Here is a 26,861-nt window from a genome sequence, read left to right as displayed (position 1 = left end):
CCGGGTTGGGCTCTGTGCTGACAGCTCAGAGCCTGGAGCCTGCTTCAGATTCTGTGTCTCCCTCTCTCTCTGACCCTCCCCCGTTCATGCTCTGTCTCTCTCTGTCTCAAAAATAAATAAACATTAAAAAAAAAAAAAAAAAGAAGAACAACAACAACATGGTGGAAGAACTGGCTCTACCAGAGATAAAAACTTGTTATGCAATTTATTATAAAAACACTATAGTGTGGTATTAGTATAAAAATAGTCAAACAGCGAAGTGCCATTTGGTTAAGCGTCTGACTCTTGATCTCGGCTCAGGTCTTGATCTCAGGGTCATGAGTTCAAGCCCCACGCTGGGCTTCACACTGGGCACGGAGTCTACTTAAAAATTAATTAATTAATTAATTAATAGTCAGAAAGATCAATGGAATTTAACAAAAGGCCCAGGGACAGACCCAAACACATATGAACACTTGATGTGTGACTAAGGTGTCTCTGCCAAGCAAAAGTGGAAGGACAGTTTTTGTTTGTTTGTTTGTTTGTTTGTTTGGAGAGAAAAAGAGACAGAGCATCCAAGTTGGGGAGAGTGCAGAGGGCAAGAGAGAATCTTAAGCAGGCTCCCCACTCAGTGCAGAGTCCCATGCGAAACTGGATCCCACAACCTTGGGATCATGACCCGAGCCAAAAATCAAGAGTCAGTTGCTCAACTGACTGAGCCACTGAGGTGCCCCTAGAAGGATAGTTGTTTAATAAATGGTGGGGGGATACTGCATACCATAATAGGGTGGGGGGGGGGGGGGGGACTGATAGTTTATTTCACATTATACAGAAAAATAAATTCTAAATGGTTTTTAGGCTTGAATTTCAAAGGCCAAATAATAACAGTTTCTAAAAGTTAATATTATACACTTGAATGTTTTCAAGAAGTTAGGGGAATGAAAGATTTCTTAAGGAGACATTTTAAAAGTCAATTCTAGGGGTGCCTGGGTGGCTCAGTCAGTTAAACGTCTGACTTCAGCTCAGGTCATGACCTCCAGGTCCCTGAGTTTGAGCCCCGTGTCGGGCACTGTGCTGATAGCTCAGAGCCTGGAGACTGCTTCAGATTCTGTATGTCCCCCTCTCTCTCTCTCTGCCCCTCCCCTGCTCGTGCTGTCTCTCCCTGTCTCTCTCTTTCTCTCTCTCAAAAATAAACATTAAAAAAAGAAATGCAAATGAATTGTCTCATGGAATGTAATGGATTATTACCTTGGGGATAGACTCATTTTGCATTTACTTGTAAATTCATTTCAGTATCCCTATTGCCTAGATATGTGTAGTTCTTTCAATTCTTTCAACCAGTTATAATACCTTAGTGATTCCCCCATTAATTAATGAGTTAAATGAAATCTTTGACACAGGTTCATTCTATATTTGTAGGAGAGTAATGATGTACTTTTAAAAAAGAGGGGCGCCTGGGTGGCTCAGTCGGTTGAGCGTCCGACTTCGGCTCAGGTCATGATCTCACGGTCCGTGAGTTCAAGCCCCGCTTCGGGCTCTGTGCTGACAGCTCAGAGCCTGGAGCCTGCTTCAGATTCTGTGTCTCCCTCTCTCTCTGACCCTCCCCCGTTCATGTTCTGTCTCTCTCTGTCTCAAAAATAAACATTAAAAAAATTTTTTTTTTTAATTTAAAAAAAAAGAATTTATCCTTTAACACCACAAAGGGTAAAAATACATATATCCTATGCCCCAGCAATTTCACTCCTAGGTATACAACCAAGAGAAATGCCTATATCTGTATCCCAAGGGACATGTGCAAGAATGTTCATAATATTATTATTCGCAATAGCTAGAAACACCCTCCAAATATGCATCAATAGTCAAATGAGATAAATCAATTGTGGTATAATAAAGTACAGCAAGTAAAATGAATGAAAGACAGTTATACACCTTAATAGGGAAGCACCTCAGATTAAAAGAAAAAGTTAGGAAAAAATAAGCCAAACATAAAACAGTATTGTATGATTCCATCTATGTGAAATTCAAAACAGATATAAAACTAAACCACAGAGTTCAGAAATATATATGATAAAACTTCTAGTACTAATTTCTTTGCTATTCACTATAAAGTCAAGACAGTGGCCTGTCTCCTTGTGGAAAGTGCAAGAAGGTAAGCATGGAGAAGGAGGAGGAGGAGTGCTTCCCAGACACCTGCAATGTTCTATCTTCACCTCAGTAGAGGTAACAATTGTAAACATATCCACCTTATGATAAATCATTGGACTATCTAATTGTTTTGTGTATTTTTCTTAATGTACATTATCTTTCACAACAGAGAAAGCATTAAAAAAAAAAAACCAACTACAGAGTGAAGGATACAGTAGCCAATTAGAGACAAAAGCTACAGTATTCATTGTACTGTCCAACAAGCAAGTTTTCCATGTTAATATTCCAAGTCATTAAAGAAATGTCCTTCAGAGACTATTTTCTAATCCCCCAAAGCAGTAAAATAAATGCAATAAGCTTCTGAAAAGACAGGAAGCCTAACAACAGTCCAGCACCAGGGCTGTTTTTTTCTTATGAGGCTTTGCCAGGTTCAAAAACTGAGTATTTTCAGCCACAAGTTAAAGTTTAAGCTTTGTCCTGCTCTCTGAAAACAGGAAATTAGCTGTCATTCAAAAGAAATTAACACTTGCATCTATCTCATTACAAGAGAAAATTGTTTCTTTCCATCTCCCCCATAACTGGATACACTGATGCATGCCTCAGACAGTGGTGACAGCTCCTTTGTCATCAGCATAGGTGAGTGTTGCCTAGGTAACCAAGCCCTCCACTGGTGCCAGGTCCTCCGATCTCTGGGCTGACTTCACCAGGCAGAGTAGGCACCATCCCTGCACATGAGGGGATGAAAAGTTAGAAAAGTCAATCAACAACCCTTGGCTGTTCATGCTTGGATTCATCTGTCCGAGTGTCAGAAGGGCATGTCTGATGGTGTTGTGATAAAGGCTGCACCACATTTACAAAATATCCAGTCTCATTCAGCCTGGAGGGGAAAAAAAGATTGGACACTGGAGAAAGTATATAAACACTTCTTGGGCTCTTCCAGCACTACACAATGTTATTTCTTTTCACTAGTAAAAATAATAACAGTTACCATTTATTGAACGCCTGCTATGTGCCAACACTTTGTATCAAATATCTCATTAAATGTTCTTCACAGTAATCCTTGCAAGTTAGCAGCTTTGTTTTCATCTTCTAGGAGGAAACTGGCTCAGACAGGTTTAGTGATGTGTCCAGGATCACACCTCCTAACAAGTCTGACCCACTGCCTCCAGAAAACTCCACACATTGCCCATCTTCCATTCTGGCAATGAATCACCCAGGCTTCCTAAAAGGCAACTCATTAGCCAGAGTCTGCCAAGAACTGACTCCCCAGCTTTGAAATGATATAAAAGTTGCCACAAATGATACAAAAGAAAAGAAAAGAAAAGAAAAGAAAAGAAAAGAAAAGAAAAGAAAAGAGGAGCGGAGGGGAGGGGAAGGGAGAGGAGGGGAGGGGAGGGGAGGGGAGGGGAGGGGAGGGGAGGGGAGGGGAGGGAAGGGAAGGGAAGGGAAGGGAAGGGAAGGGAAGGGAAGGGAAGGGAAGGGAAGAAAAAAGGACAAGTGGTAGATAAAATTTCTTACACTAAGGACAAATGTAAACAAACATTATTTATACAAAGTATATAGCCTTACGTTATATTGTTCATGACAACAAACAGTGAAGCAGTTATGATTCTTATGCCCAGGTTAGTGACAGAGAAACAAAGGTTCAAAATGGTTTGCTGCCTGCCCCCAGGTCCTGCTGTAATTGGTAGAGCGAAGACCCCAACTGACTCCAAAGTCCTCAGTCACCACATACACCAACAATGATGACTGAGTGTGCACATTACATCACTCTATATGTGAGGCATGTGTGTGCCCAGGGACCGCATGGGTATTTATAACTTGTGTCTAAACCCTCATAAATGTCAGCTGTGATCATCATAGTGATCCCTAACACACCGGGCTATAAACCTACACTCCCTAAGTTGGCACACAAAGTTCATCAGTATGTGGTCCCCACCTTCCTTCCAACATCATCTCCAACACCGTGGCCAGTACCATCTAGTTGCAGCTCACCCTGACCACAATCTCCCTCGCCTCCTTGCTTTTTGTTTTCCATCTTGGACACTCTTTCTCACCTCTAGAGAATTCCCCTGAGCTCTCTAGACGCCTCTGAATGTAGTCCAGATGACTTCCTGGGGCTCCTGGGGCCCATGCCTGCCTCTGTGAAAGCTCTGGGTGCCCTGTATCCTCACTCCTACCTCCAAGCTCCAGTGTTTTGCTGGCCTCTGCCTCTTCACAGAAAGTTCTCAGGAAATGCTAAGAGATGGATCTTGGGTTGCCTCCGATTCTAGCCACAGACCACAGAGGGACGATTTTTGCCAACGTGATATGATGTAAATTCTCTCCTGTCTTTCTAGATTTCCCTTTATAGCAATCCATGAAAGGCTAAAAAGCAGCTTCTCATAAAACAGTCCATAAAACTGTATGTGGTAATTAGGTGTCACCAATCCACAGAGCACCACATGCAGATAGGCAGTGTTGGGGGACTGTTTCCCTTTCATATGCACAGGAGCTGTCGTTTTCTATTTTTTCTAATAAAGTTGTACAAAACAAATGTGTTACGGTATTTCCACTTTGTTCTCTTTTATTTTTAGGCTCTGATCTGTTCATTACGGCAAGGATGTACAATTCTTGCCATATCTTCAAATCCTCCCTGCTGCTCTCCTCCCAACCTAACTGGGAAATTGTGTGTATCAGATAACCGGGCCCAACAAACAAAACTCAAATCCAAACAATTCAACAAAGATGCGTTAAACTGCCTGTCTCTAAAGACAGGTCCAAAGAAAAAGAAGGTGGAGGGAGCTTGCTTTAAGAATATGGGATATGGGAGTGTAAGCTTCAGACCAGGTAGTCTGGGTTTGAATCCTGGTTTTGCCACTCCTCGCTGAACTCACCTAGGCAGGACCAGCTATGTAATTTGGGGGACCCTGTGCAAAATAAAAATGCAGGGCCCCTTCTTCAAAACTATGAGGAATTTTTAGACAGCAACTATAGCAATTAAATCAAGTGTGAGGTCTTTCTAAGCATGCAGTCAGTCCTGCAATCACACATTGTGACGTCACAAAGCCGTCCCTTCATCTAGTCTTCCTGCATCTCGGTTTCCTCCTCCGTAAAATGGACACAATAATAGCACCCATATCACAGGGTTGTCGTGAGGATCGGATTACAAACTTGCATTTAAAAATCCTCTTATTGGGGCACCCAGATGGCTCAGTCCAACCCTTGATTTTGGCTCAGGTCATGATCTCATGGTTCATGAGTTCGAGCTCCACATTGGGCTCTGTGTCAACAGTGCACATGCGCACATCCAGACACTCTCTCTCTCTCTCTCAAAATGAATAAACATGTTTTAAAATGCTCTTATAGAGCACCTGGTACATAACAAAAGATGCTTGATTTGCCATTATTTTTTAAGTCAAATTATGAAACAAAATAACTAAGGCATTAATATTCAATTTCAAAATAATTCTTTACCAAAGGATTAACCACAAGGTCCTTTAAATAGAAAACCTCCTTAATTCTGATTGAGTTTAGAAAAGACTGGTGCCTATACTACTTATTATTAAAAAAAAAAAAAATCTATTAGGCAAAACAACGTTTTTTCTATTAGAGAAATAAACCCAACACAGAAAGATGGGCTACAGACAGAATGGCCACAAAATGGGTTTTTTATTTAAGGTCCATGGGAAAGGAGATCTCTTTTTCTGTTCTTACCTACCATTCTGACCTATCTATAGGGCAGCCTCATGTCTAGAACAGGGCTGGGGTGAAGAGCATGGATTTGGGGAGTCAATAAGAACTGAGCTGACTAGATCTCTTTCACTTAACTTCTCTAAACCCTTAACTTGTACATACTTCTCTAAACCTACATTTCCTCATTAACCATGCAAAGTCACAGGGGGCTTACAAAACAGTCACAGGGTTGTAGAAGCTTTAGCTGACATGCACGTATGTGGTGCTTGGCTTGATGTTTGGAGCTCAGTATTGCTCAGTATTACTGCCTCAAGGGCAGTACTAAGGAACCATGCCCCAAGGCAAGGGTGGGAAACAGCAGGCGTTTAATAGGCAGTGGGCCGGATATATCTCACACCCTTAAAATTACAGTTTAAGATTACAAACATTGTGTTCGTCCATATCAGAAAGAACCTGAACTGCCCCATCAATGATCTGAGAGCTCAAAAGATTACTTCTAAATTTAGGCTTGCCCTGATTAAATGAAAATGTCAATCCCTGTATTATTAGCTTTATTTGCCAAGAATATTTTACTTTTATCAGCACTTTCAAATGGATTGATATATTTGCTTATCCAGATTTTACATATTTTATAGATGACACAATCTCATTAAAGTGTAGTCACACAGACTGTGGTCTGGAGCCCACACAAGACCCCAGCCTAGCACTTTGACTTCAACAAGGAACATGTTCTTTAAATGTGACTAACTCTACCACACCCAGGGAGAGAAATGGCACTGCCGTGCTTTAACTTACAACTCTCTGATAAAAACTCTGCCTGCGTCATCTTTAAGGCTGCCATAATTGGGACAAACAATTTCCAAGTACAAAGAACAATAACCAGACCCAATCCAAGGGCTCTGAACATTGTAAAGAGTCAATAAGACAATAGGATTTTCTATCCCCTGCTCAATGGCTCCAGCACATTTAGTCTTCTGCGTAAAATGCTTCAAAAGTGTTCCATCATCCAAAATATTCCGAAGGTATTCTTTGGATGAGGTCAAGTCCAAACCGCTTAGTCTACCTAATCTCCCACCAGTCCTCCTCAGTTCAACCTAAGCTGGAGCCACACAGAACTGCCCACTGTTCCCCACAAATGTTGTTTCAGGTCCAGGAAAAAAATCTCAGAGGAGCCAAAGCAGAGATAGCAGGGATAAGTGCCTTAGAAGAGGCTGGGGAGGGGGGCAGGGGCAGGTCATACAGGCCTGTGGAGTCATGATAAAAATAATTTATTTCAAATGAAAGGGAAGCCATTGATCAGTTAAGCAAGGAAACAAGATCATATTAAATGCATTTTTTATTGAGACACAATTAATATACAACATTATATTAGGCTTAGGTATACATATATATATACATATATATATAGCATAATGATTTGATATTTGTATATATTGCAAAATGATCACAATAAGTAAATTTTAACTAAAATCCATCACCAAAGTTACAAATTCTTCTTGTGATGAGAACTTTTAAGATCTATCTTCTTAGCAACTTTTAAATATGCAATACAGTGTTACTAACTATAGTCATCATGCTGTCTATTATAGCCCTAGGAGTTATTTATTTTATAACTGCAAGCCTGTTATAAATTTATTCATCACTGGACACTTAGGTTGTTTCCATGCCTTGGCTACTGTAAATAATGCTGCAGTGAAATGGGAGTGCAGATATCTTTTTGAGTTAGTGTTTTCATTTTCTTCAGATGAAAACCCAGAAGTGGAATTTTAAGATTACATGATGGTTGTATTTTTAATTTTTGAGGAACCTCCATACAGTTTTCTGCAGTGGCTGCACCAATTTGCATTCCCACCAACAGTGCACAAGAGTTCCTTTGCTCCACATCCTCACCTGTTTAATAATAGCCCTTCTAACAGGTGTGAGGTGATATCTCATTGTGGTTTTGATTTGCATTCTCCCCATGATGATGAGTGACGTTGAGTATCTTTTTGTGTACCTATTGGTCGTGTGTATGTCTTCTTTGGAAAAAGGTCTACTCAGAGCCTCTGCCCATTTTCTAATTTTTTTGTTGTTGTTGTTGCTATTGAGTTGTGGGAGTTCTTCATATATTTTGGATATTAACCTCTTATAATTTGTAAGTTATTTGCAATTTTTTCCCGAAAACATGACCGGTTAGGCAAGGGAAGGAGATCAACTTACATACATTTTTAAAAGTTCCTTCTACGGGGCGCCTGGATGGCTCAGTCGGTTGAGCGTCCGACTTCGGCTCAGGTCATGATCTCACGGTCCGTGAGTTCAAGCCCCACGTCGGGCTCTGTGCTGACCGCTCAGAGCCTGGAGCCTGTTTCAGATTCTGTGTCTCCCTCTCTCTCTGACCCTCCCCCGTTCATGCTCTGTCTCTCTCTATCTCAAAAATGAATAAAACGTTAAAAAAAATTAAAAAAAGAATGATGAGGGAAGAGGAGACTGTGGAGGAGAGACCAGTAGGTGAATGCAGGACAGCAGTCCCAATGCTCACGCTTCTCCATCGAAATTCTGTTCAGGTATCCATTCATCAGAGAAACTAATCTTACTAGGGCTGAATCGAGCTAAACAGGTGGAATGAAATGTCTGCCTAAGTGTAAACTAGTTTAAAAGTTCTCCAAATTAAAAAAGTGTTCTTAGAATTCTTTGATTTTTTTAATATTTGGTTTCACTCAGATCAAAATCATTTCTATAAGCTCCTTCAAAGTATAGTTATGTTTAGTTCATTTCAATAGTCCTATATGATTCTCTCCTCTACAGAAGTAGGAGAGCAGACTTAAAATAAAAGCAGGGCATTTTGAGTCAGACAGATCTGAATTTAATTCCCCAGCTCCAATACTCACTTGGGAGAATTACACTAGTCACACCCCCCTTATCCACAGGGGATACAATCCAAAATCCCTAGTAGATGCCTGAAGCCATATATATATGGTATATGCGTGTGTGTGTGTGTATACACACACTGATTTTTTCCTATACATACATACCTATGATAAAGTTTAATTCATAAATCAGGTACAGTAGGAGATTAACAACAATAGCTAATGATAAAACAATAATTATAACAATATACAGCAATATACTGTAATAAAAGTTATATACCTGTAGTCTCTCTCTCACTGAAAATATCTTATTGTACTGTACTCACCCTTCTTCTTGTGAAGATGTGAGATGGTAAATGCCTATGTGATGAGTTGAAGTGAAGTGAATGACGTAGGCATGGTGATGCAGCATTAGGCTACTATTAACCTTCTGATGGTAGGTCAGAAGGAGGATCATCTGCTTCCAGACCACCACTGACCACAGGTAACTGACACCATGGAAGGCAACACAGTGGGTAAGGGGAGACTATCGACTTAACTTCCCTGAGCCTGTTTCTCCATTTGTAAAATGGGAATACCTCTACCACAAACAGATGCTTTAAAGTTTTACCCACAGGTAATGTAGGATGATGACCAGCTCAGTGCCAGCCACAAAGTAGGTGCTCAATAGATAAGAGCTGCTGCAAAGACAATAATATTGTCCTTTCAAGGCAGGGTCCCAAGGCAGTCGCCACATAATGATCCACAGGGCAGAACTATACAGCATCCTCCTTAAAAGCAATACAATCAATTGAATATAAAAGTCAGCTCTACCAGAGCCTAGAGTCTGTCATGTATCACTTAAATGACTCAAGATATAATGTCCCAATTTAAGATTTTTCTTCATTAAATGGGAAGTTGAACAAGTAATAACTTATTTGTATAAAATGTTTAGTTTTATTTTATCATTGGCTCATCAGCGTTTGACAGATAAAACACCAAGCTATGCCATACACAAGCACACTTCCATCTTTGGTAAATTTTAATTTCCAGCATTCTGTTTGAAATTCTGCCTGTGCAATCCTTGCAGCAGAATCATAATTGGGACAAGTAATTTCCAAGTACAAGGGACAATAACCAGAGTCAATCTCAGGACTCCGAGTACTCTAAAAGACAGTGAGACACCAGAATGTTCTCTTTGACTCAACACCTCAACTGCATTTAACAATCTGTTTAAGGGAAATACAAATCAAAACCACACTCAGATATCACCTCACGCCAGTCAGAGTGGCCAAAATGAACAAACCAGGAGACTATAGATGCTGGAGAGGATGTGGAGAAACAGGAACCCTCTTGCACTGCTGGTGGGAATGCAAACTGATGCAGCTGCTCTGGAAGACAGTGTGGAGGTTCCTCAAAAAATTAAAAACAGATCTACCCTATGACCCAGCAATAGCACTGCTAGGAATTGACCCAAGGGATACAGGAGTACTGATGCATAGGGGCACTTGTACCCCAATGTTTATAGCAGCACTCTCAACAATAGCCAAATTATGGAAAGAGCCTAAATGTCCATCAACTGATGAATGGAGAAAGAAATTGTGGTTTATATACACAATGGAGTACTACGTGGCAATGAGAAAGAATGAAATATGGCCCTTTGTAGCAACATGGATGGAACTGGAGAGTGTGATGCTAAGTGAAATAAGCCATACAGAGAAAGACAGATACCATATGGTTGCACTCTTATGTGGATCCTGAGAAACTTGACAGAAACCCATGGGGGAGGGGAAGGAAAAAAAAAAAGAGGTTAGAGTGGAAGAGAGCCAAAGCATAAGAGACTCTTAAAAACTGAGAACAAACTGAGGGTTGATGGGGGGTGGGAGGGAGAGGAGGGTGGGTGATGGGTATTGAGGAGGGCACCTTTTGGGATGAGCACTGGGTGTTGTATAGAAACCAATTTGACAATCAACTTCATATATTGAAAAAAAAATAATCTGTTTAAAACCCATTAGTGTTTCCTCATTTCCAGAGTATTAAGTTCATATTCCTTGGCAGGACCCACATAATCTTTCACGATCTAACCCATATATATAACCTCCTCCAGCTCCCAAAACCAGCCCAATGACCGCCATCCACAACTTTTCGCTACTCCCAAAATGACCTGTTGCTGCATGCCACCATAACTTTGCACATGCTTTTCCCGCCCCCCCCTTAAATTAATTCATTCAACCACTCATTGGTTTGTGAAATACACTGTGCTGGATGCTAGGTACATAGTGATGAATAAAATAATCATGATCCCTGCCCTTTCAGTCTTCTGACTGACAAGTAAACAAACAAACAACAACAAAAAAAAACATGCATTCATATATTAAGAAAATGCTATGCACACAATAAACAGGGAAGCATAATACAGAATATCAGGAAGAATTATATTTTTTGGCATGATCAGCAAAAGGCCTGTCTGGGGCAATACATTTTAATTTGGGACATGGAAGAGGGGAAGAGATAGCCTCAAAAAGAATCTGGGGGCAGAGGACCAGCAGCCCAAAAGCTCTGAAGCAGAAAGGAACTTGACATGGTCCAAGAACTGGTTTGAATGAAAATGAGCAGTGGACTAAGGTATAGGAGAGGATTTCTCAAGAATAAGTAGGAGCAAGATCATGAGTACTGTGAGCCGTGGGAAGGAGTTTAGATTTTGTCCCAAGTGGAATGGAAAACCACCAAAAGATTTAGACAGGCAACCACCATAATCTGATCTACTTTTTAAACGATCACTCTGGCTGCCCAGTGGAGTTATCCAGGGGGATGGGCGACAGAGAGGAGAACAGAGGGAGAGCAGTCAAGATGGAAAACTTCCTGGCATTCCCTATCCAGTCAGAATGATGGCCTTAGGCTCAAATACAAATACCATCTCCAAAAGGAAATAAATTCATGTCTGATAACCTAAGTGGGTTTTCCCAAGGGTGATCTGATTCAAAATTCTTCAAAGGCAAAAAAAACACTGAAAATTTTTTTTTAATTCAGTTTCTTTCAAGTCAAAAATCAAGCAATCTCGGGTATGTGGGTGGCTCAGTCAGTTAAGCATCTGACTTGGGCTCATGCCATGATCTCATGATTTGTGAGTTCAAGCCCCACACTGGGCTCTGTGCTGACAGGCTGGAGCCTGCTTGGGGTTCTCTCTCCCTCTCAAAAATAAGTACACTTAAAAAAACAAAAATCAAGCAATCTATTTCATTTACATAATCTCCTTGGAAGCAGGCTGATTTCACACTGCGATATATTTCAACAGTCCAAAGTGTTTCTCTACACTAAGAGGTAAACCACCAAAAATGGCAAAACAGCAAACAAACAAAAAAACTCAAACAAAAACAACAATTAAAAACAAGGTGTGTGGCCATGTGCATGTTTGTTACATACAAAGATACCAGAACCAAAGTGCCTGTCATTGCCATAAATAGTTTGCCAAAAACTATCATTGCCAAAAAGAGTTTGGTGGCTTTAACCATTCTCTGCTTCAGTTCCTTACCTGGAAAATAAAGATTAAACGAGTTAGTAAGTGTAAAGGGCTGAGAATAGTGCCTAAGCCTTAGCACACAATAAATGTTAGCCAATAACAATATTTTTTTATTGTTAAAAAAATTTTTTTAATGTTTTTATTTATTTTTGAGACAGAGAGTGACAGAGCATGAGCGGGGAAGGGGCAGAGAGAGAGGGAGACACAGAATCTGAAGCAGGCTCCAGGCTCTGAGCTGTCAGCACAGATCCTGATGCGGGGCTCGAACTCACAGATTGAGATCATGACCTGAGCTGAAGTCGGACGCTTAACCAACGGAGCCACCCAGGTGCCCCAACAATATTTTTTTTTTTTAACTGGTCATTACTTACAATGCTATGTTATCGTTTATTCTGGTCTCTATTTTATCTATTTCTGATTTTTCTTATTCCCTTCCTCTACTAAATTTTAGCTAAATTTCTTCTTTTTCCAGTTCCTTATGTGGTAATGTTGTTCACTTGAACTTTTCTTCTTGTTTTAAATATTTTTATTTTAGAGAGAGAAAAAGCACACGCAGGGAAGAGGGGCAGAGCGGGGGCGGGGGGGGGGGAGAGATCGAGAATTTCAAGCTTCGCGCTCAGTGTAGAGCCTAACCGACTGAGCCACCCAGGCGCCCCTCTTTTTTTTTTTTTCTTTTAAGTTTATTTATTTTGAAGGAGTGAAAGAGAGAGTGCATGCACACACATGAGTCAGGGAGGAGCAGAGAGAGAGCAACAGAGAGGATCCCAAGCAGGCTCAGGCTCACCTTCATGACGCAAGGTTACTACCTGAGCCAATATCAAGAGTTGGACATTTAACCAATTGAGCCAACTAGGCACCCCGATATTTTTTTCTTAATACAAGCATTTCTAACACAAATTTAACTCTAACACTCACTTTTGCTGCATCTCATAGGTTTCGGAACGTTGGGTTTTCTTTTTCTTTTGAGATATATTTTGATTTGCTGTTTGAACTCTTATTTGGCCCATTGCGTGTGCAGTAGTATGTTGTTTAATAGTTACATTGTAGGGGCACCTGGGTGGCTTGGTTGGTTGAGTATCCAACTCTCAATTTTGGCTCAGGTCATGATCTCTGTCATCAGATAGAGCCTCATGGTGGGGCTCCAAGCTGGAAGTGGAGCCTGCTTAAGATTCTCTCTCTCCCTCCGCCCTTCCCCTACTCACCCGCACATGTGTGTGCTCTCTCTCTCTCAAAAAAAAAAAAGCCTCAAAAGAAACATATATTTACATTGCAAATTTTCCAACTTTGTTTTATTGTTGATCTTTTGCTTTGTACCATTGTGGTCGGAAAATATACTTGGTATGATTTTAGTCTTCTTAAATTTGTAATGTTTGTTATGTCTCTTTTTATGTGATTAAACAGGGGATTCTTCTGTACTTACTAGAAGAAAATGTGTATTCTATTTCTTTTGGATGGAATATTTTATATATATCTTTTGGAACCACATATTCTGAAGTATGCTTCAGGAAAAAAAAACTAACTGAGGGTACTCATTCAAGATAAAGCACATGGGGGGGGGTGGAGACCAGGTGAAACAGATGAAGGGGATTAAGAGTACACTTATCATGATAAGCACTGAGTAATGTATAGAATTGTTGAATCATTGTATTGTATACCTGAAACTAATATAACACTGCTAACTATACCAGAACTAAAATTGAAATTTAATTAAAAAAAATTCTTTTTAAATAATAGCTACAAAAATAATATGGTCACACAAATTTTCTACTCACTAGCCATGGAGCCTTGGGCAAAGAAGGTAAGTTCTGTCTAAACCTCAGAGTTTCCTCACAGGTAAATAAGATATGATAATAGTATTTTTCTAAACAGGATTATTGAATATTGAAGGAAATCATGTGCACACCTTAAATAGAGTACCTACAATAAAGTTAGGACCCAGAAAATGTTTATTGACATTATTTTATCATTAAAGTTATTATTGTGGACAAGTTACAAATAGGTTTGTCCATGCATGACTACAGGAAAATATTCTGTTACATATATTTTACCTCGGCCAGACTCCTGGATTCAAATCCCAGCCCCCCCCACCCCCCATGCTTGTACAACCTTGGGGAGGCTCCTTAACCTCTCTAAGCCTCAATTTCCTCATCTATATCGGAATTTATAATAGTATGTACCTTATGAGCTTGACAAATGAGATAATGCAAACATATAAAGTCCAGAAAGCCCCAACATAGCAAGTACTCAGGAAATATAAGCTATTGCTACAATTAATATTATCATCCATGTAGACCCAAATTTCCCTTAGAAAAGAATTAAATTCTCAGCTTCTCAGGGGCACCTGGCTGGCTCAGTTGATAGAGCACATGACTCTTGCTTTCGGGGTCATAAGTTCAAGCCCCATGTTGGGTGTGGAGTTTACTTATATACATATATAAAATAAAGTAAAATTGTTTTAAAAAAATACACAAATAAATCATCAGCTTTTCTTTCATCTCCATTCCCTCTACCCCTCCTCTCACCCATAGTATTCGGGTTCTCTCTAAGTGCTTGATGATAAACTTCTTCTTCACAAAAGCCTCTATTTGCTGAAGATAAAAGGCAAAAATAGGTCAAACACAGACCTCTTTAACATCCTCAAATCTAGAATATACAGTGAATTTCGATTTTTCTAATACCGAATGGAACATGGTTTCAGATGTCATGTCTTTAAATAAGGTTTTAATATCAAGGGTCAAACATGGATGAGAGAAAAACAAACCTTACTTTATCAACAAGTGAGAAGTCACATGCAGAAATCTTGGCTCAGCTTAAGCCATCAACCAGGCTGCTGGGGTTAAACAGCATGGCAGAATTAAATAAACATTAAACCAGCTAAGGAACAAATAATTAAGTGACATAAACCAGGGTAGGAAAGAGAGATTCTCTTATTCCCAACTGAAAGAATGAAAGAAAAAATAAGTAAGGGAGCAGGCGAAAAGTGGCAGGTAATTGCTGCTCCTGGGGAATGAATTTTCTCCTAGAAATAGGGAGAAAGAAAGGACGACAAGGTCGAGAAGGTCAGCAATAAAAAAAGCAAACACAAGTAGTTGTAAAGTCAGCCTCCAGGCAGTGGCAAAGGTGTGTGGGATGACATCCCTGAGCTGTCATGAACACCATACCAATGATTTTATACCAAGCACAGAAATGAGTCACATTTCCCAGAGAATTCCTAACAGAGTGGCTTATAACCTGGGACCCTGCAAGAGGGTTTTATCTACTTGGTAATAGAATTCTGTATGGCTTCCCTTCTACTGAGCTGAGATTATGGTTCTTTAAACATACTAACTAATGGCCCCTGTAACAACTGCACTGGGGAGGGACCCAGAGGCCAGAGATGAAAGTGGGTGGGTTGCGGGGGGGGGGGGGGGGGGGGGGGGGCAGGTAAGAAAAATTAACTGCATAATAAATAAAGGCATGGAAATAGAGAGCCAGGAGAAGGTAAAAAGGTACACCTTAGAGATTTATTTTCTTTATGCCAACATGAGCCTATGAGAAGAGATTAAATCAGCAGTTTCCAATGCTTTGTGTTACTTATTAAATCCCAAACAAGGCTGTGAATCATCAACATGAAAAAAGAAAAGCTATCATCTTTCGCTGGTCTTCATTCTCCCCATTCCTAATCCTTAAATAATGACTTTTTAAATATGAGACCAAGTAAGCCAATAATTAAGAGAGTGAACTCTAACACTAATGCATTAACTTTCATGACCAAAGCCAGTACAACTTGACTACAGAAGCTGTTTTCTGCACCCCCAGCAGAATGGGCTTGGTTGGGGGGAGGAGGGGACAGAGGCAGAAACAAAGCAAGAAGGGGTTTGACATACAATCAGCAGGAACCAAATCGCTGGTTTATAAATCAACATAAACTGATTTCACAACTGATTTGAAAGAAACTGAAGTTTCCAGAAACACATGAGGGGTGCCACCAGAAAGGGGTTCATTTCAGCCCCAGCCCCTTGCTGTTGGACACAGAGGCATATGCATTCCAATATTCACGGTGGTCTAAGCCCCATGGCATTAGAAAGCTTGGGGGTTAATGAGAATAATGAAGGAAGAAATCAAATATTATAATGCCTAAAAAGTTTTATTTGAATGCACTTGACTTTCTAAACTGACTTAAATTCTTGTCAGTTTCTGTTGGCCATTGCAGGTGTGTTAAGCCTTCCATAACTCAACAACTATTTGTTGAACAGGAGGTAGCATGTCAGGACTGACGTCCACACATGGGCCTCATCAGCATCACCTGGGGGCTTTTTAGAAATGCAAATTCTTGAGCCCTAACCCAGGACTGACCTACAAAATCATAAACTCTGGGGGTGGGGATTAGCAATCTCTGGTGAAATAAGCTTTTCAGGGGTCCTGGCACCGTTCAAGTTGAACAGCACTTGTGGTAGCATATCTGTTAGAAGCAACAGCCTCATTGGGCTTTGGAGTCTGAGTTCCAACCCCACTATCTGGCTTTGAGGAATCACATATCCTCCCTAAGCTTTAGTCCCCTCTTCCACATACAGTGCTTGGCCCCATGCTCAGTAAATACCCCTGACACCCACAGTATGAGGCCCCAGGGCTAGTGCTGAAGACCCATGGGAGAACCCACACCAGCCCTGTCTCCAGCTCTTACACTCTACTGAAAGAACTTAACAGTGTGGCCCACGGGTTGGCACACTTTATCTGTAAAGAGACAGACAGCAAATGTTTAAGGTTTTGCAGGCCTTACAGTCCAAACATCAACTTCTCAACCCTGCCATTGTAGCACGAAAACAGACACAGACACTGGGAAAGAAGCAAGCATGGCTGTTCCAGTAAAACTATTTATAGACACTGATATTTGAATTTCATACATTCCCACACATCATGAAATCTTATTCTTCTTTTGATTTTTTTCAACTGCTCAAAAATGCAAAACCCATCCTTAATCACAGGCTCTTTAAAGCTATGCATAAACAGGTGACAGGGGATTTGGCCCAAGGGCTCTCCTTTGAGGATCCTGGTCTAACACTCTTGCATTAGCAAAGTTGTTAAGCAATATATACCAGAGTCCCCTTGTCAGTCCAACAAAAGTAAATAATGCCCATTCTGAAATCTTGTTGTGGGATGATAAACAGCTTCAAAATATCTGGCAGGCTGTCTGCCAGAGAGAAGGCCCTCAGCATATGGCACCTACTGTCCATCTCATGATCCAAAAAGACTAGGTGGAGCAGGGCAGGTATAAAATGCAGAAGTCTACACTAAACAGAGCTACAGGTTTACAAACTGATTTGCTCTAAGCATCACTGGACACACAGCTTTAGCATATTGCTGAATTTATATGCACACAAACAAGAAGTGAAAAATAAGCCAAAGGAACTCCAATCACCTTACTCTATCGACTTAAAAGAAGATATGTGGTTTATTCTGGATGTTCAAATTGCTGCCATATGTGCACTGCCCTCCTAGAGCAATGGAATGGCTCAAATAAAAGTGTATAAAGTCTGTCTCTGACCTCAAAGCCTACAGGAGTTCACTGCCACATGGAGACCAAAGCTGCATTCCCTGGGAGAATTCACAGCTGCTCAACACCTAGGGGGCCAATCAGGCCCAGCATATGGAAAAACGTAGGAGTCCATTTTAGTTGAAATTCCAAGGGCTCAATAAAGGCTCTAATGTGTCCTTGGGTCCAACACTCATTACTTGCTCTTCATTTGCTTTCCTCTGTTGCCATCAGTCTGACCAACAGGAGTGTCCTCCCCTTCTGATTCTCATCCAGTAGGCAATCCTTTCCCCTACCCGCTTACACACTGCTCTCATTGCCTCCATGGTTAGTGGTGTCTTCCAACGGTGAGGATGAACACCTGAATAAACATGCTGTCCGATACTGTAGCCACTACCCACATTTGGCTTTTAAGACTTGAAACAGGGCTGGTGTGCCTGAGAGGACACATTTTTTATTTCATATTATTTTATTTAATTTACACTTAAAAACTAACACTAGATTCAACTCTTGGAAAACTTCTGACCACCTTTGGAGCAACCTGAACACGTGAATCCACACTTTTGACTGTAAATGTTATAAAACCTAAATCTCTAATGAAAATTTAGCATCCTGACTGAGAGATGCTGCAACAGTAAAATGTACACTGATTTTTGAAGACTTAGTGAAAAAAATATAAATATCTCAATAATTTTTATATTGACTATATGTTGAAATGAAAATGTTCTGTATATACTGGAGTAAATAAAACGTACTATTAAAGTAAATTCTGCCTGTTTCTTTTTGCTTTTGTTTTTTACATGTGGCTCTTAAGAAATGTCAAGTGTATAAGTGAGCTGCGTTATGTATCTACCGGACAGCACTGCGTTAAATAAATGTACGACCGTCATTACTCATACTGATCACAAAGCTGGACTCAGACGCAGAGTCGGTACAGCTCTGACCTCTGCACCCAAAACCTTTTACCACCCACACCCTAGAGACTAGCCCCTCTTTCTTGGCTACCATTTTCCCTGATTGATAAGGCAAAACCTTCACAGGGAGATTTCACCGCTCTTTCTTTAGAGTCCAGTCTATTGGTGGGGCCAGGGACGCCAAACAGGGGTCCTGAGAGTGGCAGCCGTGCGGTCTGCAACTGTGTATCCCCCTTGTCCCAAGGAGGGGGCCATCCCAGAACAGCTATTTGCTCATTCTAGTCCTTGAAACCTAAGACGAGCTCCACGTGCACACTCTAATCCCACATCGTGACTCATCTCCAATGCAGGACACACACATTTTACTTCTAATTCCCTTGTGATCATGATGTTCTCAGGGCAAGATGCAAATATGATTTTCATAACAAACCAAAGAAGTTTTTATTTTTGTGTCTGGTAAAGGCACAGCTAATAAATGTACTAGGACTGTACAAGATAGCCTTTGAAATTACAAGTGTCTTCCAAGAAGGATTTTATGTGCAAGACTTTTCAAATCTGGGTAAATATTAAGATATGATGGTATGAATGTGGGTATATATATATTTTTTAATTGTTTATTTATTTTTGTTAGAGAGACAGACAGACAGACAGACACAGTGTGAGCAGGGGTGGAGGAGGGGCAGAGAGAGACAGAGACAACTCCAAGTGGGATCAAGGCTCCACGCTGTCAGCACAGAGCCCAGCACGGAGCTCAAACTCATGAACTGTGAGATCATGACCTGAGCGGAAGTCAGATGTTTAACCAACTGAGGCACCCTGGGTATATATTTTTATTTACATATTTACATTACTAAGTATATGCAAAGAAATACATTTCTTCTTTACCCAAATACTAGAACGACTCGAGTACAAGAACCCTCTTTCCTGGCTCCCAAGCCATTTCTTTGGGAAATAACTTCCCCCACCCTCCCAAGTACCAGATGTTGTGAGCCCCCACCCATCCACATCACACAGGAAATGAGAGAGGCCTGGAGATGATGGGGTATGGGGCACAGGGCCTCTGTGAGAATGTTACCTAGCCCAAGGCTCCTGTTTATTGAAGTCTCTGGATACCCTGGGCCAAGGTCTCTGATGAGGCCACTTTAAATCAGTTTAAAATCAGAACCAGAGCCTACTCTCAGTCCTCGCGCTGAGGGAAAAGAGAAAACAATAGTGAAAGCACAGATAATCCCTTCACCTCATTTGAGCCATTTCCTATAACCACCTGCCTGCTGACAAACCTTGACACAGCTATTAACGAGGAGAAGAATTAAACAATTTGGGGTGTAGCTCCTCTCCCTCTCCTGGCTCTGGTGGAGGTGCTAATTGGCAGTAAAAGGCATAAAAGGTGTACATCAGAACGGCCAGGGTTGACAGGATCTGGATAATCCATAAACTGAATAATGAGCCTTTTAATAACCAGGAGCTAACAGCAACTTTCTGTAATGGGATCCTGGTAGCACTTGTAAATCTACTCTCTCCAATTAGAAAAATGCCTTCCTCTACTTTTCCCAGAAGCCAGGAAACAGAAAAGAACTCATCCAACTCCCAGCCCTCAGGCACAAGTGTGTGTTAAATTTTCACAAACAGATAGAGGTTTTCCTCCTGGGGAGGAGATTTCATAATTTTCCCCAGCCATCTACAGGAAAGCTTAATAGGCTCCCTCTGCTTTCCTCAGACCTAAACCCTTCTTCCTCCCACCAGTCCCCAAGACAGGTTCCTCAACTCAAGCTGTTATCTAACTATTAATAATGCTAATAATAGTTTTGCCATATGTGTGCAGTGGGTTCTGCTTGGAAGAGTGCCTTTGCAAGCATTAACTCTTTTGGACACCAACACGGCCCCAGAGGGGGTCCACTTGGGGAGCCTGAGTTTATACGATTTATGGGACTCTTTTAGAAAGTGGATATAAAATTACAAATACAAACATCCAGGGCCTCTTCCCAAAGCCTTGCAGGGGCCCTGAAGCTTGGCCTAAGGGCAAATCCAACTCTGTACTATCCCTCTCCTTCCTTCCCACCCCCAAAGAGACACGTGGGTTTCTCAGGCTAGGGGTAGAGGTCACGTGACTTGCCCAGGATCAAAGGGCTATTCAGTCTTGGAGGCAGAATTAGAACTTTCTTACCTCCTCAGTCTCTGCCGCCCCTCTATTTCCCCTAGTTCCTCAGTCACAAAGGAAACTCTGAAGAAGGAACAAGTAAAAACAACACAGCTAAAAATGATCCTCACCAGGCGGGTGTTAGGAAGCTGTCTAGACTGAGTACTGCCTGGGTAGAAGATAGTGAAGTAAACACAAAGTCCCCACAAATATTCACTTCAATTGGCACTGAAGGTAAAAAGACATTTACTAACTAACCACACGGAGCCAGGTGAATTCCATCCTCACTACTTACTAACCACACAACCTGGGACAAGTTACTTAGTGTCTCTGAACTTCGGTATCTTCATTATAATACAAGTTTGCATGAGATGACTTCTATAAAGCAAATGACAAAGGACACTCTGGGTGTTCAATAAATAGCAACTATTATTGTTCCTATTGTTATCAGTTCATCCAAAGAGCACTGCTTTTACACAAGAGACGGGTTCCCCAAAGGAACGTTGCAAAAGCATGTGGAAGTTGCAAAAACATTCTGTTCGGTTACCACAAGACTGAAAATTCGGCAGGACGGCTGCTCCCAAGACTTTAGCATCTCTTGCGCAGCAGAAAGAAACATCAGGGCAGATTTATTAGATGAGGTGCCTTGTCCATCCCACTTGCTAGGGTTTTCTTAGAGTTTCAGATTTGTAATCTGTGGACCTGTGAAGTCTCTGCGGTTTTCCAGGCTCAGTGAAGCCACACCGTTTTCTAACACTTTGAGACCTCAGTTTGAGTACCTCAAATTGGGATTGTGGGTGTTGGTGTTTTGTTTTGTTTTTGCTTTTGCTTTTTTGTTTGTTTCTGTTAACCTAGAGAACCAAAATGATCAGAAGAACAAAAGATAAGCCACTCCTATACTTCCTCCTTTCTTCCTCCCAGTCCAGCGCTCCCTTTCCCCTTCCCTTCAGATTTCAAATTGGCTCCAGAATTTATAGGAGACACAGTAACAGATGTATGAGAAACAAACTGAGAAGGCGCAAAGTAACTGATAAGCCCTACCTGCTTGCTTGCTGTATGTTAGAGTGAAAAATCCATGCTATATCCATGAAGAATTCAGATGTTTACAGAGGTGGATAGATCAGGCCCATGTCTATAAACATCTTAAAAAAACAAAAAGATAATGCATTAATACATTCAACAAGCATTTAGGGAACACTTTGCTGAAAGTCAGGCTAGCATTTATGGATACCAAGCTGAATAAGGCAAGGCTTCTGCTGCCCCCAAGACTCATTTGGGTGGCCACCAATATCTCCATCCATATACTCCCACACTACCAGCAGTAGTCATTCACAGCGTTCAGTAAACACTAGCTGAGTGACCTACTGAAGGCCCCTGCCCTCTAGGAGTCCACAATCAAACAGAGGAGTCGGGCATGTCAACAGTTAATCGACAGTTCAGGGTAATATCTGCTGCTACAGAGATAAGAACTCATACCATGGAAGCAGAGAACAAGCCTGGTGAAGCACAGGAAGGCTTAACCGCAGATGTGACACTGAACTAGGAGTGGAAAGATAAGCAGAACTTTTGCCAGTGGAGGAGAAACAAATGACAATATAAATTTAAAAGTTTTACTTCACTAGTAATTAAAAAAAAATACAAATGAGATATTGTTCTTGTCTATTAAATTTCAAAGACGTTTAAAAAAAACACTCCTTGGCAAAAGACTGGTCCTTGATTTAATTGTTCACAACAGCACAGCTACCCAGGAGAGCTGCCTAACCAGGAGTGTGGCAAGAAAGGAACTGAAAACTTGGACTTGTTTTTGTTTTTGTTTATTTATTTTGAGAGAGAGCACGTGTGCTTGTGTGTGTTTGTGAGTAAGCAGGGGAGGGGCAGAGAGAGGGAGAGAGAGGATCCCAAGCTGGATCTGACAGTGTGCAGAGCCCAAGGCAGGGCTCAATCGCATGAACCGTGAGATCATGACCTGAGCCGAAATCAAGAGTCACTCAAGGAACACTCAACTGACTGAGCCCAGACTCATTTTTACTTAACTATTACTAGCCTATCCTCTCTAATGTGCAATATTCTCACTTAACCCCTAGCATAACCCATTGAGGAATGCACGATTGTCCCCATTCTAGAAACTGGAGCAATGAAATCAAGAAACTTGCTTGTGGTTATACAGTTAGTAAGTAAAACCCACATATTTCTGGCTTCAAAGCCCATACAATGTGGAATGAATATGTATTTCACAATTAAATGATTATTGAGGCCATAATCATCATTCTGTTACAAGAGCCAGCTTCATGCTTGGGCAGAATGCTTGTTCACCATACACAGCACACCAAGGGGATGGTTCTGTATGCTGCAAAAGCCCATCCCAGCTGCCTTGTCATGGGCTTATCTTCTTAGCTAGTCAGAGGTCCCCACTTTTAGGGTCACTGCTATGTAGATAATAACCTCTCTTTCAGTTTTCTCATATATAAAAATGGATAATAAAATCTACTTCAAAAATCTGTTGAGAAAATTAGTTTTCACCCACAGAGTAAAGTTAACACTGCCTCAAAAGTTATCTTACAAAAACACAAGCTCCATAATAGTAAATATGATTCAGTCTTCAAAATCTAGCTCCAAAATAGTAAATGGAAAACCTGCCTTTAAAAAATATATGTATATATGTTTTATTTTTTTATTTTTGAAAGAGAGAGAGCATGAGTGTGAAAGGGGCAGAGAGAGAGGGAGAGGACCTGAAGCACGCTCCAGGCTCCAAGCTGTCAGCACAGAGCCCGACGCGGGGCTCAAATCCACATACTGTGAGATCATGACCAGAGCCGAAGTCAGACCCTTATCAGGATGAGCCACCCAGGTGCCCCGGAAAGCCTGTCTTGACTAGCCAATAGGAGGGTTCACTGGTCTCTACTTCTGTGCCCTATTATGCCTTCCACAGATCTATGTTACTCTTCACACTGTAGCATAAATGTGCATTTTCTTTTCTATCCCCTTTACTATACTGTAAGCCACTTAGGAACCAAGTCAATGGTTCATACATCTTGTGATGTCAACACCAAGTCCAAGGCTGGCACGTGGCAGAAAATGTTTTGTTTAAAAAGAAGAAGAAAAAGTCCATCATTTTACCTTCATAAAACCCAGCCAGATAATCACAATTATTTACATTCTAAAATGAGCAAGTTGCAGAGACTACCTAAAATCACGTACAGAAGGCCAGGTTTGCACTGAATTCAGGTCTCCAGACTCCACTCCACCATGTATGGCCTTTCAAAGACAACAAGGGGAAAAGGCCTACCATAGGCCATGGAGACCATGACTGCACACAGGTACTTTGTCTAATACGGTAAGGGCTCTGAATGGTATTAGGGCATCTTAGAAAGTGGTCACCCGGGAAAGTACAGAGAACAGCATTAAAGTATAAAAAATGTTGGCAGATTTGGGTCTAACTCCATGCTTACTTTGTCCTTAACCCTGTTGCCTTGGGAAAATCTCTTAAACTGAGGACTCAGCTTCCTCATCTGTAAGATGGGGTTTTAAACAATGTTACTCACCTTGCAGGGTCTGATGTAAGAATGAGTGTTATATTATATGAAGTAGGCAGAGAATATAGTAAGCATTCTTTACACACTCATTACATGTCAGAAAAAAAGTGGCACGTATTAATGCCTATGCCACAAAGTAGTTTTCATACCCTATCTTACTTTATCCCCACAGCAACTCTGTGGAGTAGCTGCTATAATTTTGATCTTACATTGAGGAAACTGACACAAAGACATTTAAGTAAGTTGTCCAAGGTCACACCAGTGGCAACTGGCCGAACTTGCGTTCCGACCAAGGCTTTTCTGAGTCCAAACCTCTTTGTAGTTTACCTGTCTACATCTCAGATGAATTTCGGTGGAGGAAAGATAAGGAGGACTCAGATATGCCCCAAATGTCTGAGGTTAATGTGAGGTGCTTGAAAAGAAAGTTTGGATCAGATTCATGTGTAGCTTGGGATATGCATTAAAAATGTTTGGAACATGTGTGACATGAGGTGGGGAGAAACCAAAAGAAGACGGCCAACGATAAATGTCATGCTCCTCAATTGCCCTTTCAGCTAATAATATAATACATAGTAAAGACAACTCATATTCTTATTTCAGTACTTGTGCTCCAAGTTAAAAATACCATATTGTAATAGGGATGTATTTATTATGTATTTCCTCTTGATCTTGCTACCGTTTGTTATGTCCCAGAAAATGTTCCAAAACCAAACAGAGGAAGTTCAGAAAAGTCACAGGAAATATCCAACCTCTTTTATGCTAAGGAAAAAAAAAAAAAAAAAAAACCCTCTAGTAGGTTAATCTCTTATTTGTGTCATTACCACACATGTTTTAAGATGACTCAGGTAACTAGCTTAATGGTAGATGGCTTCAAATCATCCTGAAGAGAAACAAAAGCTATTTCACAATAAACAACAACAAAAATCTTTTTCTGGTGTTTTCCTCTATCACATACAGCTCCCCCAACCTTGTAACAAACAGGCCTTTGCTTTCTCCAGTCAAGGCCCAGGAAACCATGCTGTGAATGTTTTTGATTCAGGCAGTCAGGAGTCAGGTTAGGCAAGAGGAGAAACAGTTGTGAGAAAATGAAAACAGAAAACAAACAAAACACCTCTCTCCATGGAATGGAAAGTTCTCAAGTCAGTGACTGACACCAAGTCCTCCCACCTGACACCACAAAGCAGTAAACCCAGAAAGATGCTTGGTCCAGGCTAAGAACCCAGACTTGGAGAAAGAAAACTCAACAAAGAAGAGGTGGCTCGGCCAGCTCTGATATGAAGTGAAATCATTGGGTCTGTTCAAATTTATGAGCTGAAGGAGGGTCAGAGATTCTCTACTAATAAAAACATCTTTCTATGAACTTTTCCAAAGTAGAGTTAATGGCACCACAGAACTAGCAGGTCTCCTGGAAAACTCATTCCTAAGGGACTACCTGTAAACTTATAAGTTTTTGTCTTCACAAGATCAAATGCTCAATAGAACCCCCCCTCTGCTCACTCTCGCCCCCATTCAAAGTGCTATATAACCTTTAGCACCAGTAACCCAAGTCCAGACTCTTCTCCATTCTCCTAGGCTCCTGAAAGGCCTCAAGCAACAGAACCGCGGGACCCGCGGGAGCACCCCTCCCCTCCCTGCCATCCCCATTATTCGGCACACAGCCCTGCTTTCCCCTGGAGCCAACAGTCTGCAGCTCCTTCAATGCAGGCGCGAGCAGGCAGGAATGGTGGGAAGAGAAGCTGTGCCAGCTGCATGTTTCAGAATCTCCCTCCATATGCATTTGCCAAAGGAACAAAAAGAAAATCAATGCCAGGAAAAGACAACTGAGATGAGGATGCGGTGGGACCGCGGCTGACTCCTTGCCTCTTAGCAGCAAGGGTCTGGCCAACCACGCGTCCGAGCCACAGATCCGAGTCGTTACCTTCAGGATGCAGGCCATGGCGCTCCGCCGGCCCTTCTGCCACCGAGCAGCAGGCGCGCCTGGGTCAGGGGCAGTCCCGGCGACAGGCTGGAGGCTGGTACCACGGCAGGACCGCTCCAGCCCACATTCCCGCAGATCCAAATAAGGGGACCGCGGTGCGAGCTGCGCGGGCACAGGCCCCGCCCCCGCGCCGGGGCCCCGCCCCCGGCCTCGTCCACTGGCTGGCGGCCCTCGAGGCTCCGCCCCCGGATTACGTGCCGTCCCGGTCTCCCGCGGCTGCTCCTGGATGCTTGCTACTTTTTCTTTTCTCTCTTCCTCTCTCTCACTCTCTGTCCCTCTTTTTTTTTTTTTTCTCCAGTAAATGTTCTGTGGTTCAACGTATACAAAATCTGCTCAGCAGCAGGCAGGGATCTGGGTCCGGCTGGGGAGAGAAAGCGGCCTTTTCTTCCCCATTCGGTCTCCTCCAACAGATCAGAGAACTCCTTGCAGACATTTCACACTTTTTAAAAAGTTAAGTGGGTTTGGAATCACCCTTCTACAGGTATTGGGCATATCAAAGGATTCTTCAAAAGTAGCAAATGAAATTCTCCCTGGGCTGTTTAAGGGTAGAGCCTTTACTCTGCTTAAAAATGCTGTGATAGGCTCATCCAGAATTAATAATTTGCCACTAACAGGGGAGCACAAATACCTATCAACAAAAGAT

The 26,861-nt window shown here is 41.6% G+C and overlaps 1 protein-coding gene across 3 annotated transcripts in view; it reads right to left on the bottom strand.

The window, feature by feature from the left end:
* The window catches only part of ST6GALNAC3 (ST6 N-acetylgalactosaminide alpha-2,6-sialyltransferase 3), a 526,758-nt gene extending 500,481 nt beyond the window's left edge, over positions 1-26,277 (bottom strand). Inside the window, exons 1-2 of one of the 3 annotated variants that reach the window (XR_006221598.1) lie at positions 21,749-21,850; positions 2,729-2,849 (exon numbers count right to left, since the gene is read on the bottom strand). Coding sequence is in view for 1 of the 3 variants with exons in the window: in XM_042997604.1 (XP_042853538.1) it covers positions 26,159-26,176 (18 nt within the window). In the remaining 2 variants the exon portion in view is untranslated. Of the gene's footprint in view, positions 1-2,728; positions 2,850-21,748; positions 21,851-26,158 lie in introns of those variants that run through there. The other 2 variants (XM_042997604.1, XM_042997606.1) reach the window with 2 other exon arrangements.
* Between the last annotated feature and the right edge of the window lie 584 nt (positions 26,278-26,861).

The sequence above is a fragment of the Panthera tigris genome, chromosome C1 (genome assembly GCF_018350195.1).
Source record: "Panthera tigris isolate Pti1 chromosome C1, P.tigris_Pti1_mat1.1, whole genome shotgun sequence".
NCBI classification, from domain to species: Eukaryota; Metazoa; Chordata; class Mammalia; order Carnivora; family Felidae; genus Panthera; species Panthera tigris.
This window is presented reverse-complemented; position numbering and strand designations above follow the sequence as displayed.